This window comes from Motacilla alba, chromosome 11 (assembly GCF_015832195.1).
Source record: "Motacilla alba alba isolate MOTALB_02 chromosome 11, Motacilla_alba_V1.0_pri, whole genome shotgun sequence".
Taxonomy (NCBI): Eukaryota; Metazoa; Chordata; class Aves; order Passeriformes; family Motacillidae; genus Motacilla; species Motacilla alba.
Window position 1 is genome coordinate 20,054,817 of NC_052026.1, and position 16,255 is coordinate 20,071,071.

The following is a 16,255-nucleotide window of genomic DNA, read 5'->3' on the forward strand; positions in this document are numbered from 1 at the left end:
GGTCCTACAGGGATCCCCAAGGTGCGTGGGTAGCTCGGGGCGTGTGGATGGCCCCCACAGCAGGTGGGACCCCCCAAGACACCGGTCCCATGGGGCACACTGACCCCCGTAGGACACAGAGGCCTGCAGGGCACAGGGCACCCCCCAAGATATGCAGGCTCCCAGGGTTCAGGGGTCACCCCAGCAGACACAGGACCACGGGGCACATGGGGACCCTAAGGGGCACTGTCCCACAGGGCCCCTACGGCAGCATCCCCAAGGTGCATGACCCCAGGGGTGCACGGGCCACCCCAGGGCATTTGAGACCCCCGGGCACATGGTGATCCCAAGCAATCGGGGTCCCCAAGGCCATCCTGGGGTGTCTCAGCCCTGGCCTCGGCAGCGGCCCCCCTCACTGCCGGGGTGCCTCCCTCACGCAGGTGCCCACCCTCCTCGGAGGAGGAGCTGCGGGAGCCGCTTTAAAGTGGGGCAGAGAAAGGGCCCTTTCTTCCCCAGCACCCAGGGCCGGCGGGCGTGGGACGCCGGGCAGCGCTGGCACAGAGAGCGGCCGCCACACCGGAGGGTCCCGGCGGGCACACGACGCCCCCGGCCCATCCCACGCCTCCCGTCCCCAATTCCTCGGCATCCCCTGGGCCTCGCCGCCGGGCGCCGCAGGAGAACTGGCGGGGCACAACGGGGGCTCGGGGGCTGCGCGGGTGCCACGGGGGGGCCCCGGGGCTGAGGAGGGGGTCATGTCGACGCTGGCCCCCCTGCGTCTGCTGCGCGAGCCCTCGAATGCCAGCGAGGGCAACCAGAGCAACGCCACGCTTGGGGCCGGGGGCGGCTGGTGCCAGGGGCCGGACATTCCCAACGAGCTGTTCCTGGCGCTGGGGCTGGTGAGCCTGGTGGAGAACCTGCTGGTGGTGGCCGCCATCCTGAAGAACAGGAACCTGCACTCGCCCACCTACTACTTCATCTGCTGCCTGGCGGTGTCGGACATGCTGGTGAGCATCAGCAACCTGGCGGAGATGCTCTTCATGCTGCTGCTGGAGCACGGGGTGCTGGTGATGCGCCCCAGCATCGTCCGCCACATGGACAGCGTCATCGACACGCTCATCTGCAGCTCCGTGGTCTCGTCCCTCTCCTTCCTGGGGGTCATCGCCGTTGACCGCTACATCACCATCTTCTACGCCCTGCGCTACCACAGCATCATGACCCTGCAGCGGGCCGTGGTCACCATGGCCAGCGTCTGGCTGGCCAGCACTGTCTCCAGCTCCGTCTTGATCGCCTACTACCGCAGCAACACCGTCCTCCTCTGCCTCATCGGCTTCTTCCTCTTCATGCTGGTGCTCATGCTGGTGCTCTACATCCACATGTTCGCCCTGGCCCGACACCACCTCCACAGCATCTCCAGCCAGCAGAAGCCACCCACTGCCCACCGCGGTGGCAGCCTGAAGGGTGCCGTCACCCTCACCATCCTCCTGGGCGTCTTCTTTATCTGCTGGGGGCCCTTCTTCTTCCACCTCATCCTCATCGTCACCTGTCCCACCAACCCCTTCTGCACCTGCTTCTTCAGCTACTTCAACCTCTTCCTCATCCTCATCATCTGTAACTCGGTGATTGACCCCCTCATCTACGCCTTCCGGAGCCAGGAGCTCCGGCGGACGCTGCGGGAGGTGGTGACGTGCTCCTGGTAGGCAGGGGGACACGGTACCGGCACGGCCGCCCCCGCCCTGAAACGGACAGATGGACGGACTGACGGATGGACAGGACGAGCCGCGGGGTGCCCCGTCCGGGCGAGGGACTCACGGTTCCCAATAAAGGCTCTTTGCAGTGGCGCTGTGGCTGGCATCGGGCGGCCCCGGGGAGCCCCGAGGGGAGAGGTCCCTCCCGGTCCCGCCGGTCGGTCAAGGGTCACTCGCTCCCGGCGGGAACCGGGAAGGACCGGCTGGGCGGCGGGAGGCTGTGCCCTTCGCGGGGGGTGGTCCCGGCCGCCCCCGGACAAAGGGCCCATCACCGTCGCCTTTGTTCTCGGGCCGCGCCCGCCGCCGCCCACCTCGTCACCGGCACCGGCACCGTCCCCGCTCCCGCGGGGGCGACCGGCGACCGGGACCCCCAGGGTGTGCCTCCCGTACCCCGTCCCCACCCCTCCCCGCTCCGGGACGCGGTTGGGAGGGGTGTCCCCTGCGCGTCCCCCCCGCCCCGCCGCCGCCGCCGCCTCCCCGGGATGCTCCCGCCGCCGCCGGGCGGTCCCCGGGTCCCCGCACGGGTCCCGGGGCGTCCCCGCTCCCCGCGGGCGCCGGGGGCGCCCCCCGGGCCGTGCCCCCCGCGGGTGCCGGTGTCCCCGCTCCGCCGCGGCGGGGCGTGGCGGCGGGCGGGGCCGGGCGGGGCGTGGCGGGCGGTGCCGGTGCCGCAGGGCTGTTGCGGCGCTGCGGCGGCGGCCGCTGGTTGGCTGCGGGCGGCGGTGACGTCAGCGGCCGGCCCGGTGCGGCGGCGGGAGCCTATAAAGGATGCGGCGGCGGCCGCGCCGCCCCCCGCGCTCCCGGTGCCGCTCCGCTCCGGTGCCGCTCCGCTCCCGGCCCCAGCCCGCTCCCGTCCCGCTCCGCTCCGGCCCGGCCGCACCATGAGGGAGATCGTCCACATCCAGGCGGGGCAATGCGGCAACCAGATCGGCGCCAAGGTAACGGCGGCGCCGCCCCGCCCCGCCCGCAGCGGCGGAGCCGGGCGGCGGACAAAGACAGACCCGCTCCCCTCCCCCCCCCCCCCCGCCGCCGCACCGGGAGGACAAAGCGCCCCGCCCCCCCCCGCGCCCCCCGCCCCCCGCCTTTGTCCGTCAGCACCGCGGACAGCGCCCGCGCCGCGCCCCGCCCGCCGGCCGGGGGTCCCGGAGCCCCCCGCCCTGCTGAGCCCCGCTCGGGGTTTGGGGTGTCCCCCGCCCTGCTCGGCGTTTTGGGTGTTTGGGGGGTCCCGGTGCCCCCCGCCCTGCTGAGCCCCGCTCGGGGTTTGGGGTGTCCCCCGCCCTGCTGAGCCCCGCTCGGGGTTTGGGGTGTCCCCCGCCCTACTCGGCATTTTGGGTGTTTGGGGGGTCCCGGTGTCCCCCGCCCTGCTGAGCCCCGCTCGGGGTTTGGGGTGCCCCCCCGCCCTGCTCGCGATTTTGGATGTTTGGGGGATCCCCCCCGCCCCCGCTCCGCTGAGCCCTGTCCCGGGGTTTGAGGAGTCCTGAAACCCCCGCCCTGCTCGCGATTTTGGGTGTTTGGGGGATCCCGGTGCCCGCCGCCCCGCTGGGACCTGCCCAGCGGTTTGGGGAGTCCCGGTGCCCCCCGCCCCTCCCCGCCTGGGGGTTTCGGTGTTTGGGGTGTCCCGGCGCCTCTTGCCCCACCCAGCCCTGCCTAGGGATGGGAGGATCCTGGTGCCCCGTGCCTCGCCCGGGGGTGCTCCAGCGCCTCCCGCCCTGCTGAGCTCCCCGTCCTCCCCAGTTCTGGGAGGTGATCAGCGACGAGCACGGCATCGACCCCAGCGGCAACTACGTGGGGGACTCGGACCTGCAGCTCGAACGCATCAGTGTCTACTACAATGAGGCCTCTTGTAAGCGACCCCCCCTCGGAACCTGCCCCGACGGGGCAGCCTGGCACCCCCACCCCGGGCCGGGGGGGTAGGGCAGCAGTCTGACCCCCCGGTGCAGGAGGAGCCGGGTCTGCTGGGGTGGGGAGGGGGGGCAGACAGACAGACCCACCCCGCGAGGTGCCAGCCCACCCCGCGGGACCATTTCGTGTGGGGCGGGGGGAAATCGCGCACACCCAGTTCCACGGGACCCCGCGGTTTGGGAGGGGTCACACACGGCACCTGCAGCCCAGCCCTGGAGGACCCCGGGAGGGCAGACATGTGCACCCACCCCCTCGGACCCTGTCGTGTGGAGGGGCAGGGGGCACGTGTGCCTCCGAGTTTAGGGGACCCGGTAGATTGGGTGGGGCATGACACATGTCCCACCCCGTGTGGCGTGTGAGGGGGACACCTCACATGCAGCTGGTCCCGTGGGCCCCTGTGGTTTGGGGAGACAGGGACACCTGTGCTCCCCCTGTAGGATCCTGTGGTGTGGGAGGGACAAAGCACCAACATCCCCCCAGCCCACGGGGAGCAGACATGTGCACCCACCCCATGTGACCCCCATTGCTTGGGGGCCATGACAATGCACCCACAGCAGGAGCCCCTGGGATTTGGGGGGGGACACGACCTGTGCAGCCAGCCCCATAGAACCCTGCAGGGTGCTGGGAGCTCCTCTGGGTGCTGGGAGCTCCTCTGGGGAGTGGGAGCTCCTCTGGGGGCTGGGAACTCCTCTGGGGAGTGGGAGCTCCTCTGGGGGCTGGGAGCTCCTCTGGGGCAGGCTGGGGGTGGCAGCAGGTCCCCTCCCGTCACGGGGTCTCTCTCAGCTCACAAGTACGTGCCTCGCGCCATCCTGGTGGACCTGGAGCCGGGGACGATGGACAGCGTGCGCTCGGGTGCCTTCGGCCACCTCTTCCGCCCCGACAACTTCATCTTCGGTAGGTCCCCGGGGAGGGAGGGGTGCACCGTTCCCCCGATGTTCCCCCCAGCCCCTGCGTCCTCGGACCCGCCCGGCCGGTCGCCGTCCCCGGGGCACTCGGCGGGCGCACCCCTCCCGCGCCGCGGGGCCCGGCGCTGCCGGCTCGCCGCCAAACCTCTGCGGCTGCTGCTTCCCACCCCGCCCCGGCGTCAGATCTCCCCGGTGCTGCCGGCGGCAGCGGCTGGTCCCAGCCCCGATCCTCTCCCGGTCCCCTCGGGCGGTGGGCGTGGGGGGCCAGCGGCCATCGGAGCCTCTTTTCTCTTCCCAGGGCAGAGCGGTGCCGGCAACAACTGGGCCAAGGGGCACTACACAGAGGGGGCCGAGCTGGTGGACTCGGTGCTGGACGTGGTGCGCAAGGAGTGTGAGAACTGCGACTGCCTGCAGGGCTTCCAGCTGACCCACTCGCTGGGCGGGGGCACCGGCTCGGGCATGGGCACGCTGCTCATCAGCAAGGTGCGCGAGGAGTACCCCGACCGCATCATGAACACCTTCAGCGTGGTGCCGTCCCCCAAGGTGTCGGACACGGTGGTGGAGCCCTACAACGCCACGCTGTCCATCCACCAGCTGGTGGAGAACACGGACGAGACCTACTGCATCGACAACGAGGCGCTCTACGACATCTGCTTCCGCACCCTCAAGCTGGCCACCCCCACCTACGGCGACCTCAACCACCTGGTGTCGGCCACCATGAGCGGCGTCACCACCTCCCTGCGCTTCCCCGGCCAGCTCAACGCCGACCTGCGCAAGCTGGCCGTCAACATGGTGCCCTTCCCGCGGCTGCACTTCTTCATGCCCGGCTTCGCGCCGCTGACGGCGCGCGGCAGCCAGCAGTACCGCGCCCTCACCGTGCCCGAGCTCACCCAGCAGATGTTCGACGCCAAGAACATGATGGCCGCCTGCGACCCCCGCCACGGCCGCTACCTCACCGTGGCCACTGTCTTCCGTGGCCGCATGTCCATGAAGGAGGTGGACGAACAGATGTTGGCCATCCAGAGCAAGAACAGCTCCTACTTTGTGGAGTGGATCCCCAACAACGTCAAGGTGGCCGTGTGTGACATCCCGCCGCGGGGGCTGAAGATGTCCTCCACCTTCATTGGGAACAGCACGGCCATCCAGGAGCTCTTCAAGCGCATCTCGGAGCAGTTCACGGCCATGTTCCGCCGCAAGGCCTTCCTGCACTGGTACACGGGCGAGGGCATGGACGAGATGGAGTTCACCGAGGCCGAGAGCAACATGAATGACCTGGTGTCCGAGTACCAGCAGTACCAGGACGCCACGGCCGAGGAGGAGGGCGAGATGTACGAGGATGACGAGGAGGAGTCGGAGGCGCAGGGCGCCAAGTGACGCCCGCCGCCGCCCCCCAGCACTGCCCGCAGCCCCCCCGGCTTCGCGCTGCTGCAGCCCCGGTGCTGCTCCCCCGCCATCCCCTCAGTGTCTCCTGACCCCGTCCCCCCCTGAGCCGGCTCGGCCCCTCGCCCCCCTTCCTACCTCCCCCCTTTTCGTTTTTTACTGGTTTGTGTCTTATTATTTTTTTTGAATACTTAATAAATTTATTGCTGTCCAGGTAGCACCTGTCTGTGCCTGCTGGGTAGGGGGGACAGGGGACACCCACACGGTTCAGCCCCCCCAGCCATTCCCAGCCAGGGGAGGCGTTTGGGAAGCCCCCCTGCACTGCCCCCCACCCTGCTGCCCCTCAGATCCAGCTGCCCCAGGCAGACTGTGCCTTTGTCCCCACTGTCACCCTCCTCCAAGCTCGGGGGGTGTGGCCCTGTGCCAGGACACAGGTGGCCCTTTGTTCCCCAACCCGAGGTGGTAGCACAGACCCCGGGGACCCCGGGGTGTTTCCCCAGGGCTGGCTGTCGTGGAGGACTCAGGACGCTCCCGGATCTGAGCCCCCGGCTTTGGAGGCCATTGACCAGTAGGGCTGTGGGCTATAGGAACAGGGGCTGTGGGCATGGGGACAGTGGGGCTGGGGACGCTGGGGATGAAGGCTGTAGGGGTGCGGTCCGTAGGAGTGGAAACAGTGGGGATGGAGGCTGTGGGTTGCGCGGATGGGGGCTATAGGGACGAGGTATGGTAGGGCTGGGGGTCCTGGAGCCGGGGGCTGTTGGGGTGGGGACAGCGCGGGTGGCAGCGGCGGGGCCGGGGGCTGTCGGGGCGGGTGGCAGTGGCAGCGCGGGTGGCAGCGGCGGGGCCGGGGGCTGTCGGGGCGGTGGCAGCGCGGGTGGCAGCGGTCGGGGCGGGGGCGGTGGCAGCGCGGGGGGCAGCGGTCGGGGCGGGGGCGGTGGCAGCGCGGGTGGCGGCGCTGGGGACAGTGCGGATGTCGCGGAGCGGCCCCGCCCGGGCGCGGCGCGGCGCAGTGCGGTCTGCCGGCCGGCAGGGGGCAGCAGCGCGCGGGGCGCGGAGGGGCGGGGCCTGGCGGGGGCGGGGCGCGCGGGCGGGCGCGGCGGCGCGCGGCGGTGAGCGGGGCGGGGGGCGCTGCCCCCTGGCGGGCTGCGGGGACAGGGGGGACAGCGGGGGACAGGGGGGGACAGCGGGGCCCTCGAGGGGCCGGGATGGGTGGAAGGTGCCGGTACGTGGTGACCGTGGGCCGAAGCGGGCGGAGGCGGCGGGGCAGGGCGGGGGCACGGGCGTGGGAGGCGGAGAGACGCGTCTGTCCGCGGGGACGGGGACGGGGACGGGGACGGGGACGGGGACGGGGACGGGGACGGGAACGGAGGCGGGGTATGGTGCCAGCACCGAGGTGTCGGGGACGGGGACGGTGCTGGGGTGGTGGTGCTTGTGACAGAATGCCGGTGCCGGTGTGTCGGTGTCGGTGTCGGTTCCGGTGTGTCGGTGCCGGTGTGGCGGTGGCGGTGTCGGTGCCGGCGCCGGTATGTCGGTGTCGGTGGCAGTGCTGGGGTTTCTGTGGGTGTACCAGGGTGCCGGTGGCAGTGAGGAGGTGTCGCTGTGGGGATGTCAGTGCCGGTGGCAGGGTTTCAGCGTCGCTGTTGGGGTGCCGGTGGCAGTGCTGGTACCCCCGGCGGGTGTGCCGGGGTGTTGCTGCTGGTGGGGAAGTGTCAGTGCTGAGGTGGCAGTGCCAGGGTGTTGGTGCCGGGCTGTCAGCGCTGGTAACGAGGTGTTGGTGAGGGTGTTGCTGGTGCTGGGACATCAGTGCCATGACAGGGTGCTGGTGACAGTGTCGGTGCTGCTGATGTGCTATTGGTGCCTGGGATGGGGTGATTGTGCTGGTGCCAGGGTGTGGGTGTGATACGGTGCAAGTGCCTCTCACGGGGTGCTGGTGCTGGTATTCGGGTGCTGGTGCTGGTATTTGGGGTGCTGGTGCTGGTATTCGGGTGCTGGTGCTGGTATTTGGGGTGCTGGTGCTGGCATTCGGGTGCTGGTATTTGGGGTGCTGGTATTTGTGGTGCTGGTGCTGGTGCCGGTGCCAGCGCCGGGGTGTCGATGCCAGGGTGCCAGTGCCGGTGCTGCTGCCCGTGCTGGGCTGGCTGAGGCGGTGTCCTTTGGCCAGCAGGACGGTGGCAATGGCGTCGGACGAGCGGCTGGCCCGCTTCCGCCAGGCGCACCTGAACCCCTTCAACAAGAGCCCCGAGCAGCCGGAGCGCCCCGAGGGACAATCCCCCGCCCCAGGTGGGTGCTGGTTCCCCCACCGCCCTCCCTGTCCCACACCGGGGTGGGCGGCCGGGCCCAGCCCCCCCAGGGCAGCCCCTGTTCTGGGGAGGGGTTCAGCCCCCCCTGAGCCCCCCCTTTGCAGCCCAGCAGCCTGATCCCCCCCCGGGGGACCCCGAGGGCGCCCTGGACCTGGGGCTGGCCGAGGACCACTTCTCCCGCCCCGTGGTGAGTGGGGAGGGTGTTGTGGGGCCGGGGGGGACGCGGGGGGCTCAGCTCACCCTCCTCCTCCTCCGGCGGTGCTGGCAGGGGCTGATCCTGGCGTCGGACGTGCCGACGCTGCGCCGGGCCATCGAGGAGTGCAAGCGGGTGATCCTGGCGCTGCCCGAGCACTCGGAGCGCCAGAAGGACGCCGTGGTTCGGCTCATCCACCTCCGCCTCAAGCTGCAGGAGCTGAAGGTGGGGCTGAGGCTGGAGCTGCGCCCGGGGGCTCTCTGTTGCCGGGGCTCTCTGCTCACACCCATCCCTGGAAGGTCGGGCCGGCCTCGGAGCAGCCTGGCGTGGTGGGAGGTGTCCCCGCCCGTGGCAGGGGTTGGAATGGGATGGCCTTTAGGGTTCAAGCCGAGCCGTTCCATGAGCCTTTAGTCCTCTGACCCCGCCTTTCCCCCTGCAGGACCCTGCTGAGGATGAGCCCAACATCCGCGTGGTGCTGGAGCACCGTTTCTACAAGGAGAAGAGCAAGAGCGTCAAGCAGATGTGCGACAAGTGCAGCACCATCATCTGGGGGCTCATCCAGACCTGGTACACCTGCACAGGTGGGTCCGGCACCCCCCCGCATGCCCCTGATTGCCCCGTGCCCGCCCTGACACCCACCCGTGCCCCCCAGGCTGCTACTACCGCTGCCACAGCAAGTGCCTGCCGCTGGTGAGCCGGCCGTGCGTGCGCGCCCAGGTGAGCCACCAGGCCGAGTACCAGCTCAGCATCTGCCCCGAGAGCGGGCTGGACAGCCAGGACTACCGCTGCGCCGAGTGCCGGGCCCCCATCTCCCTCCGTGAGCCCCTGCTGCTCGGGGGGCTGGGGGAGCGGGGGCTGGGAGGGCTGTGGGTCGTGGGGCTCGGTGGGGTTTGAGGAAAATGGGGCTGGGGGGGCTGCAGGGGGTGGGGGAGATGGTACTTGGGGGGCTCCGTGGGGCTGGGATGAGCTGAGAGCTCTGTGGGGTTGGGGGTGTAGGGCTGGGGGGTTCGTGTGGGACTGAGAGGTTGTGAGGATGAGGAGGCGGAGGGAGCTTGTGGGGCTAGGCTCCCTTGGGGGGCTCTGTGAGGCTGGGGGAGCTGCTGGGGCTGCCTGGGGCTGGGGGGCTGTGGGCTGGGACGTGTGTGGGGCTGGCAGGAGCTGACGGTGCGGGCTCTGGGGGCTGGGAGTTATGGGGCTCTGGGGAAGGTGACGCTGGGGCCCCGCCGTGTCCCCAGGTGTTGCTGGGTGTCCTGGGGGCACGTAGAGGGTGTGGGGGGAGCAGACAGCAGGGCGGTGGCAGTGCCAGCCCCGTGCCAGCCCTGTGCCACCACAGGGGGGGTGCCCAGCGAGGCCCGGCAGTGCGACTACACCGGCCTCTACTACTGCTCCAGCTGCCACTGGAACGACCTGGCCGTGGTGCCCGCCCGTGCCATCCACAACTGGGACTTCGAGCCCCGCAAGGTGCCCCTGGCATGGGGTGGGGCCGCCCTGGGGTGTCACAGGAGTCCCTTGGGACAGTGGCACTGGGTGGAGGCCACCTGGGGGGCTGTGTCCTTGTTCGTGGGGGTCCCTGGGAGGTGCATCCGTGGGTAGAGGTGACTTGGGAGCTATGTCCTTTGTCCTGGGGGTCCCTGGGGGGGCTTGTCCCTTGGTAGAGGTCACTTGGGGGATCCCATCCCTGATCTTGCATGTCGCTGGGGACCATGGCCTTGTGTAGATGTCACCTGGGGGGCCACAGCCCTGGTCACGGGGACCACAGCCCTGGTTATGGGGGTCACTGGTCAGAGATCACTTGAGGGGAAGCCACGTCCCCAGGGCCGTGTCCCCAGGGCCATGTCCCTGTGGTGGGTCCCTGGCAGGGGTGCATGGGTGGTGGCAGCAGGGCTGGCAGGTGCTGACGGTGGCCCTGGCGGTGTTGGGCAGGTGTCACGGTGCAGCATGAGGTACCTGGCACTGATGGTGTCACGGCCGGTGCTGAAGCTGAGGGAGATCAACCCACTGCTCTTCAACTACGTGGAGGAGCTGGTGGAGATCCGGGTGAGAGCTGGGTCTGGGGAGGACACCCCACAAGGACAGGGGACACACAGGGGGCCTGTGCAGTGAGCAGGAGGTGGGGGGACCCCAGTGGCACCCACTGGGTCCCACAGAGAGGAAACAAGGTGGGGTGGGGGGTTTGGGGCAGAGGGTGCCCACACTGTAGCAGGGATGGACTTGACTCGATCTGGTCTTTTTCTTGTCGTGCTCCTGTCTCCATCCCATTAACAACCCTGTCCCCACCCTCATCCTCATCTTGTCCCAACCGTTTCCTATGGTCCTATTCCTGTCCCCACCTCTGTCCCCATTCCTGTTCCATCCCATCCCATCCCATCCCATCCCATTCCTGTTCCCATCCCATCCCCATCCTGTCCCGTTCTCACACTGTCTCCATCTCATCCTCGCCCCTGTCCCCATGCTTCCCCTGCCACTGCTGTCCTGTCCTTGTCTCATCCCTGCCCTACACCCATTCCTGTCCCCATTCCCACCCCTCCCGTCGTGTCCCCTGCAGAAGCTGCGCCAGGACATCCTGCTGATGAAGCCCTACTTCATCACCTGCAAGGAGGCGATGGAGGCGCGGCTGCTGCTGCAGGTCAGGCGGGGGCCAGGGCCAGGGTGTGGCGGTGGCGGTCACCCCTTGGTGACAGTCACACAGCAGTGATGGTCACAGTCACACAGCAGTGATGGTCACCCCTTGGTGACAGTCACACAGCAGTGACGGTCACGGTCACACAGCAGTGATGGTAGCACAGCAGTGATGGTCACACCTTGGTGGCAGTCACACCTTGGTGACAGTCACACAGCAGTGATGGTCACACAGCAGTGACCGTCACACCACAGTGACGGTCACGGTCACGCAGCGGTGGCAGTCACAGCGCCCCGTTGCCCCCCAGCTGCAGGACCGGCAGCACTTCGTGGAGAACGACGAGATGTACTCGCTGCAGGACCTGATCGACATCGAGGCCGGGCGCCTCGGCTGCTCCCTCACCGAGATCCACACGCTCTTTGCCAAGCACATCAAGCTGGACTGCGAGGTGAGCCCGTGTCGGGGGGCAGAGCTGCGGGGAGACCCCCGTGGGGCCAGCGGAGGGCTGGCGGGGTCACCGCTGTCACCCGCTGCCCGCTCCCCCAGCGATGCCAGGCCAAGGGCTTCGTCTGCGAGCTGTGCCGCGAGGGCGACGTGCTCTTCCCCTTCGACAGCCACACCTCGGTCTGCGCCGACTGCTCTGCCGTCTTCCACAGGTACGGCGTGCTGGGGGGGATGTGGGGACGTGGGGGTGGCAGGGGGCGACCCAACTCTGTCCCCCCCCTCTCCAGGGACTGCTACTACGACAACTCCACCACGTGCCCCCGGTGCGCCCGGCTGAGCCTGCGGAAGCAATCCTTGTTCCAGGACTCCGGCACGGAGGGGGAGCCCTGAGGGGGTCTGGCCCCATGGTGGGGTCTCGGGCCCAAGGCTGCCCCCACCCAGCCACCACGGGGCCCTGGGATGGACACAATCAGCCCAGTGGTGGTTTGGGGACTGGGGTGGCCCTGGCTCTGGGATCCTCTGCTCATGGACACGGCAGCACTGCCGGGAGGGAATCGCTGCTGGACCGCAGCCCTTCCCGGGAGCATGGAGAGCCTCACCGGAGGGGCTGGGATCGCGTTAACCGGGATCCAGTAAAGGCCCCGCCGCGGCTCCTGCTGCCCCCGCCTGGAACCGGGCTGCGGGCATTGCCGGGCGCGGGCCAGGGCCGGTGCTGCGCTGTGCTGCGGTGCCAGGTGCTGGCAGGAGGGCTCAGCCCTGGCACCGGGATGGGACCGAGCCCCTCCCACGCACAACACCGGACTCTGGCCCCTCCCCAGCCCACGGCACCGCCGTCACCGGGGCCGAGCCCCGGGGGGATGCTGCAGGATCTTCCTCGGGCTGGACCGGGCGCGGTGTGGAGCCTCTGCCTCCCCTTCTCGCCGGTGTTTCCTGTAGCATTAACGAGCCTCTTTGCGCAACCCAGCACTCGTGTCCCTGCTTCGGGCGGCGAGGGGGGCACCGGGGGCACGGGCAGGATGTGCGAATGCCCGGGGTGGCAGCTCGGGAGCTCCCGCCGAGGCTGGGGCTGCCGGGGGCGAGCACCGGCACCGAGCCGGCCCCGGGCCGGTCCGCGGGCGGCGCTGGATAGAATTGCGCTGCGCGACGTCGTCGGGGACGTGCCGCAGTCACCGCCGGTCTCCCGCCCATCGAGAATGGCCACGGCCACGCTGCCGCGGTACCCGGTACGGCCGGGCACCCCCTTCCCGCTGCTCCCGAGGTGTTCGGTGCCCCCAACTCCTCCCGCTCCCCCAGGCGGCGGCGCAGACGGGCAGAGGCCGGCGGTGGGTCGGTCGGTCGGTTTTACCGGATCACAGCACTGCTACATCAGAACCGGGCGGGCACCGGCACCGGCCGCGCTCCGTCGGGCCGCGCTGAGCCGTGCGGCCCGTCCCGTCCTGCCCCATCCGCCGCTCCCGGCAACCGAGGCCGTGCCGCTCCCGGGGGCCGGCGGGACCGGCCCGGTTTCCCCCCCGGGACCGCGGGCCACCGGCTGAGGGCGGCCCGGTACGTCCCCGCCGCGGGGCTGGGGCCGCCTCTGCCCTCCGGGCGGGCTAACGGGAGTCCTGCGCCCGGGGACGGGCTCCGTCGGTACCGACGGGACCGGCGCCGGCGTATCCCGGTGTCCCCCGGCGGGTTTTGTCCCTACGGCTCCCGCGGGCGCTCGGCGGGCAGGAAGGCGTCCGGGGGTCCCGGGGGTCCCGGCGGCAGCTCGGGGTCACTCAGGTGCTTCTTGTCCCGGCCCTGCTCCCGCGCGCGGGTCCAGGAGGGCGAGCGCAGGTACCCGGCCCGCGGCGCCGCCGGCGGCTGCAGCCCTGCGGGACGCACGGCCGGGGGCGCGGTCAGCGACGCACCGGCACGGGCGGACACACCGGGAGCGGCGGCCCCGGACCCCCGCTCACCGCCGGGCGTCTCTCCGGCCGCGTTCTCCTCGTCGGAGTCGGCGAAGACCTCGGCCAGCTCCTGGTCCGACATGTCGGTCAGCTCGGTGAGGTCCAGCAGGTCGAAGTGCACCTCCAGCGAGGACACGCTGCTCAGGGGCTCTGCGGGCACCGGCACCGGCTGGGCACCCGCCGCTGTCCCGCTGGGGGAGGCGGGGGTCGCTGCTCGGGGACCGGGGAGCTGGGGGTATGAGGGGCTTGGGGGGGACCATGACTGGCTGGGGGCTAGCAGGGGACCCCAGGGGTATCAGGGGACCCCGGGGACAGGCAGGAGACGCCAGGGGATGACAGAAGGTTGGGGACAGGCAGGAGACCCCGAGGGCTGGCAGAGGACTCGGGGACAGGCAGGAAAGCCCGGAGCAGACCCGAGGTGCTGGGGACAGGCAGGTGACGCTGTGGGCAGGCAGACAACCCAGGGACAAAGCAGGGGACCTCAGGCACAGGCAGGGATGGCAGGAGCTGGCAGGGACAGGCTCGGGGCGTCACTCACGTCGGCGCTCGGTGACCTGCAGCAGGCCGGCGCTGGGGATGGGGATGCCCCCCTGCTCCTCCGCGGGGACTCGGGGGGTCTCCTGGGTCGGCCCGTGGGTGGGGGTCCCTGCGGGGCGCTCCGGGACCAGCGGCTCCTTGCCCAGCTCTGCCACATCAGCACCTCCCGCGTCAGCGAGGGCAGCTCCTCTCGGGGCCCCCAGCGCTCGCGGGGTGCCCAGCTGAGGGGACGGGGACAGCAGCACCCCCGGGAGGAGCGGGGCACGGGCAGAGCTGCCCGAGACCCTCGTGTCGGAAGCTGGCAGCCCCCGCCCCCCGCCCCGCGCCCCCCTCGCCGCGCAGCCCCTTTGTGTCGGCGAGACAAAGCGCAGGCTGTGCCGGGGCCGGACAAGGGCGGATTGTGCTGGGACTGTCCCCGCGAGGAGCCGGAGGGACAAGGCGGCCGTGGCACACGGCGGTGGTCGTGGCACAGGCCGTGGCACACGGTACGGGCCGTGGCCGTGGCACACGGCGGGGGCACAGCCGTGTCTCGGGGCTGAGCGGGCGCTGGGGGTGGCAGGAGGCCCCAGGGCACCGCGGGGGGACACAGCACCCTGTCCCCTGAGCTGCCGGTGCCTGTCACCACGTGGCACCACCAAACCATGCCACCGCTGAGTTACCGGGTGACACGGCTCGGGGATGGGCATCGCCTCCCTCCCACCGGGATGGTGACAGCGGGGCAGGGACAGAGACCTCCAGCCCAGCGGGGAAAGGGAAGTTCCTGCTGCCGGCACGCAGGACGTGGGCAGGACACCGGTGGGACAGCAGCCCTCTGCTCCGACAGTGGCCCTGCCACATCCTGGCCCCGCAGGGGGCATCGGGCACCCCGCGCTGACGGTGCGTCCCCCCGGGCCGGGAACGGGCTCCTCATCCCGCTCCAGGGCAGAGCAGAGCGGATCCCGCCGCGGCGGACACGGGGCTGCCTGCTCCCGCCGCCTCCCGCCCGGTGCCCACCCCGGGGGTGACACTGCGCCGTGTCACCGTAAGGAGCACGGCCCCCCCTGCCCGCATCACGCCCCCACCCACCAGGGCGCTGGTCCCGGCTGCAGAATTCCCCTCTGGCCTCCGCCTGCATGGTCCCGCCGTGCCACCGGCCGTGTCGCCAGCAGTGTCACCGGCCGCACCGCCCGCTCCGGCCCGGGCTCACCGGCTGCCTGGCGGGAGCGGGGCCGGATCAGGGATCTCTCCCGCACGACGTGTGCTGACTCACGGCGACCGCAGAGCCGGGCAGCCGCCGGTACCGGCACCCCCCCGGCACCGGGCACCCCGCGGCGGCCGCAGCCCGCCCCGGTGGCACTGTCCCCCCACGGGCCCGGTGTCCCACCGCTGCCCCGGTGCCGCGGCCGGGGCCGCCCCACGCTGGTCGCTACGGCACGGTCGTGGCGGGCCACACGCGGCAGGGACGGGCGTGCAGGGGAGCCCCGGCACCGCCTGTGTCGCCAGGTGCAGCCCCCCCAGAATTCCGGGCCCCCTGAGCTGCACCAGCACGGCCACCTCCCCGTCCCCAAGCCCCTCGGCACACCGGCACTGCCACAGCCGTGCGGGATGGCTGCGAGGTGCCCCGCTGCTCCCCCCGGCCCCTGGGCACCCCAGAGTTCCCGCACGTCCTGTGAGCGCCCTGCCGCTCCTCTACACCCCCGGGCACCCCACTGTCCCCCCACATTCCCTGGGCACCCCGCAGCAAGCCCGAGTCCCCGGTGCTGTCCCCTGCTCCGTCTGACCACCCGGCCACCCCACCGCCTCCCCTTGTCACCGCACTGCACCCCACCTCCTGCGAGCACCCCGCCGCCCCCCGAGTCCCCGGGGCGCTCCAGGGCTCCCCGAACACCCCCGTGTCCCCCCACATTCCCTGTGTACCCCACTGCTCTCTGCCCCGTCCCCGACGGTCCCTGCACAGACCCCCCGATGTCCGGTCCCCGCCCCCCAGCCCCCCCCCCCCCGCGGCCGGGCCCCCCCGCTCGGCCCCACGCCCCCCTCGGCACCCCAGGACCCCCACGCAGCTCTCCCCGCTGCACTCCCGCCCTACATCGCCTCGTCCGCCCCGCGGGGCCCGGCCCGGTTCCACGGTGATGGGCGTGCCGGTCCGACCCTCGCCGCTCTGCCCCCCCGCCCTCACCTCCGGTGGCGACCGCTGCCGGGGCCGCCATGGGCCGGGCTCGGGGCCGATGCCGGTGCCGGTGCCGGTCCGGTGCTGGGCGGGCCCGGAGCCAGCCCGCAGCCCGCACGGTCCTGCCCGCCGCGGCGGGGGCGGGGACACCGGGGGCGGGGACACCGGGATGGGCG

The 16,255-nt window shown here is 71.3% G+C and overlaps 3 protein-coding genes across 8 annotated transcripts; 2 read left to right on the forward strand and 1 right to left on the reverse strand.

Annotated features, from left to right (window-relative positions):
- Positions 1 to 716: 716 nt before the first annotated feature.
- Positions 717 to 6,125, forward strand: TUBB3 (tubulin beta 3 class III). The gene is made up of 6 exons (XM_038148546.1): positions 717 to 1,672; positions 1,987 to 2,110; positions 2,396 to 2,659; positions 3,456 to 3,564; positions 4,407 to 4,517; positions 4,827 to 6,125. The coding sequence occupies exons 1-6, from the start codon at positions 732 to 734 to the stop codon at positions 5,900 to 5,902; spliced, it is 2,625 nt and encodes an 874-aa protein (XP_038004474.1). The 5' UTR covers positions 717 to 731; the 3' UTR covers positions 5,903 to 6,125.
- Positions 6,126 to 6,961: 836 nt separating this feature from the next.
- DEF8 (differentially expressed in FDCP 8 homolog) lies at positions 6,962 to 13,149 on the forward strand. Of its 4 annotated transcripts, none has more exons than XM_038148053.1 (12): positions 6,962 to 7,017; positions 8,073 to 8,188; positions 8,313 to 8,395; positions 8,477 to 8,626; positions 8,841 to 8,982; positions 9,054 to 9,118; positions 9,793 to 9,862; positions 10,325 to 10,438; positions 10,947 to 11,027; positions 11,329 to 11,469; positions 11,568 to 11,677; positions 11,753 to 13,149. In XM_038148053.1, the coding sequence occupies exons 2-12, from the start codon at positions 8,083 to 8,085 to the stop codon at positions 12,998 to 13,000; spliced, it is 2,310 nt and encodes a 769-aa protein (XP_038003981.1). In that variant the 5' UTR covers positions 6,962 to 7,017; positions 8,073 to 8,082; the 3' UTR covers positions 13,001 to 13,149. The 4 variants fall into 4 exon arrangements, with proteins under 4 accessions (XP_038003981.1, XP_038003984.1, XP_038003982.1 ...); XM_038148056.1 differs by having other exon boundaries at positions 6,965 to 7,017; positions 9,054 to 9,218; positions 9,735 to 9,862; positions 11,753 to 12,003; XM_038148054.1 differs by having other exon boundaries at positions 6,997 to 7,017; positions 8,010 to 8,188.
- DBNDD1 (dysbindin domain containing 1) lies at positions 13,004 to 16,232 on the reverse strand. 3 transcript variants are annotated; one of them, XM_038148060.1, is made up of 5 exons: positions 16,089 to 16,232; positions 14,999 to 15,126; positions 13,935 to 14,081; positions 13,406 to 13,546; positions 13,004 to 13,318 (listed from the first exon to the last, which is right to left on the reverse strand). In XM_038148060.1, the coding sequence occupies exons 2-5, from the start codon at positions 15,045 to 15,047 to the stop codon at positions 13,149 to 13,151; spliced, it is 507 nt and encodes a 168-aa protein (XP_038003988.1). In that variant the 5' UTR covers positions 15,048 to 15,126; positions 16,089 to 16,232; the 3' UTR covers positions 13,004 to 13,148. The 3 variants fall into 3 exon arrangements, with proteins under 3 accessions (XP_038003988.1, XP_038003989.1, XP_038003987.1); XM_038148061.1 differs by having other exon boundaries at positions 14,999 to 15,122; positions 16,089 to 16,150; XM_038148059.1 differs by lacking the exons at positions 14,999 to 15,126; positions 16,089 to 16,232 and having other exon boundaries at positions 13,935 to 14,969.
- Between the last annotated feature and the right edge of the window lie 23 nt (positions 16,233 to 16,255).

What these genes read in the sequence shown, in the direction of transcription:
- TUBB3 (XM_038148546.1), top strand. Translation starts at nt 732, where the DNA reads ATGTCGACGCTGGCCCCCCTGCGTCTGCTGCGCGAGCCCTCGAATGCC. An exon ending in GCAACCAGATCGGCGCCAAG is followed by an intron (nt 2,660 to 3,455) that starts GTAACGGCGGCG and finishes CGTCCTCCCCAG; the next exon opens with TTCTGGGAGGTGATCAGCGA. An exon ending in CCCCGACAACTTCATCTTCG is followed by an intron (nt 4,518 to 4,826) that starts GTAGGTCCCCGG and finishes TTCTCTTCCCAG; the next exon opens with GGCAGAGCGGTGCCGGCAAC.
- DEF8 (XM_038148053.1), top strand. Translation starts at nt 8,083, where the DNA reads ATGGCGTCGGACGAGCGGCTGGCCCGCTTCCGCCAGGCGCACCTGAAC. An exon ending in TCAAGCTGCAGGAGCTGAAG is followed by an intron (nt 8,627 to 8,840) that starts GTGGGGCTGAGG and finishes TTCCCCCTGCAG; the next exon opens with GACCCTGCTGAGGATGAGCC. An exon ending in GGGACTTCGAGCCCCGCAAG is followed by an intron (nt 9,863 to 10,324) that starts GTGCCCCTGGCA and finishes GGTGTTGGGCAG; the next exon opens with GTGTCACGGTGCAGCATGAG.
- DBNDD1 (XM_038148059.1), bottom strand. Translation starts at nt 14,790, where the DNA reads ATGCCCCCTGCGGGGCCAGGATGTGGCAGGGCCACTGTCGGAGCAGAG. An exon ending in GCAGGTCACCGAGCGCCGAC is followed by an intron (nt 13,547 to 13,934) that starts GTGAGTGACGCC and finishes CGGTGCCCGCAG; the next exon opens with AGCCCCTGAGCAGCGTGTCC. An exon ending in GGCCGGAGAGACGCCCGGCG is followed by an intron (nt 13,319 to 13,405) that starts GTGAGCGGGGGT and finishes TGCGTCCCGCAG; the next exon opens with GGCTGCAGCCGCCGGCGGCG.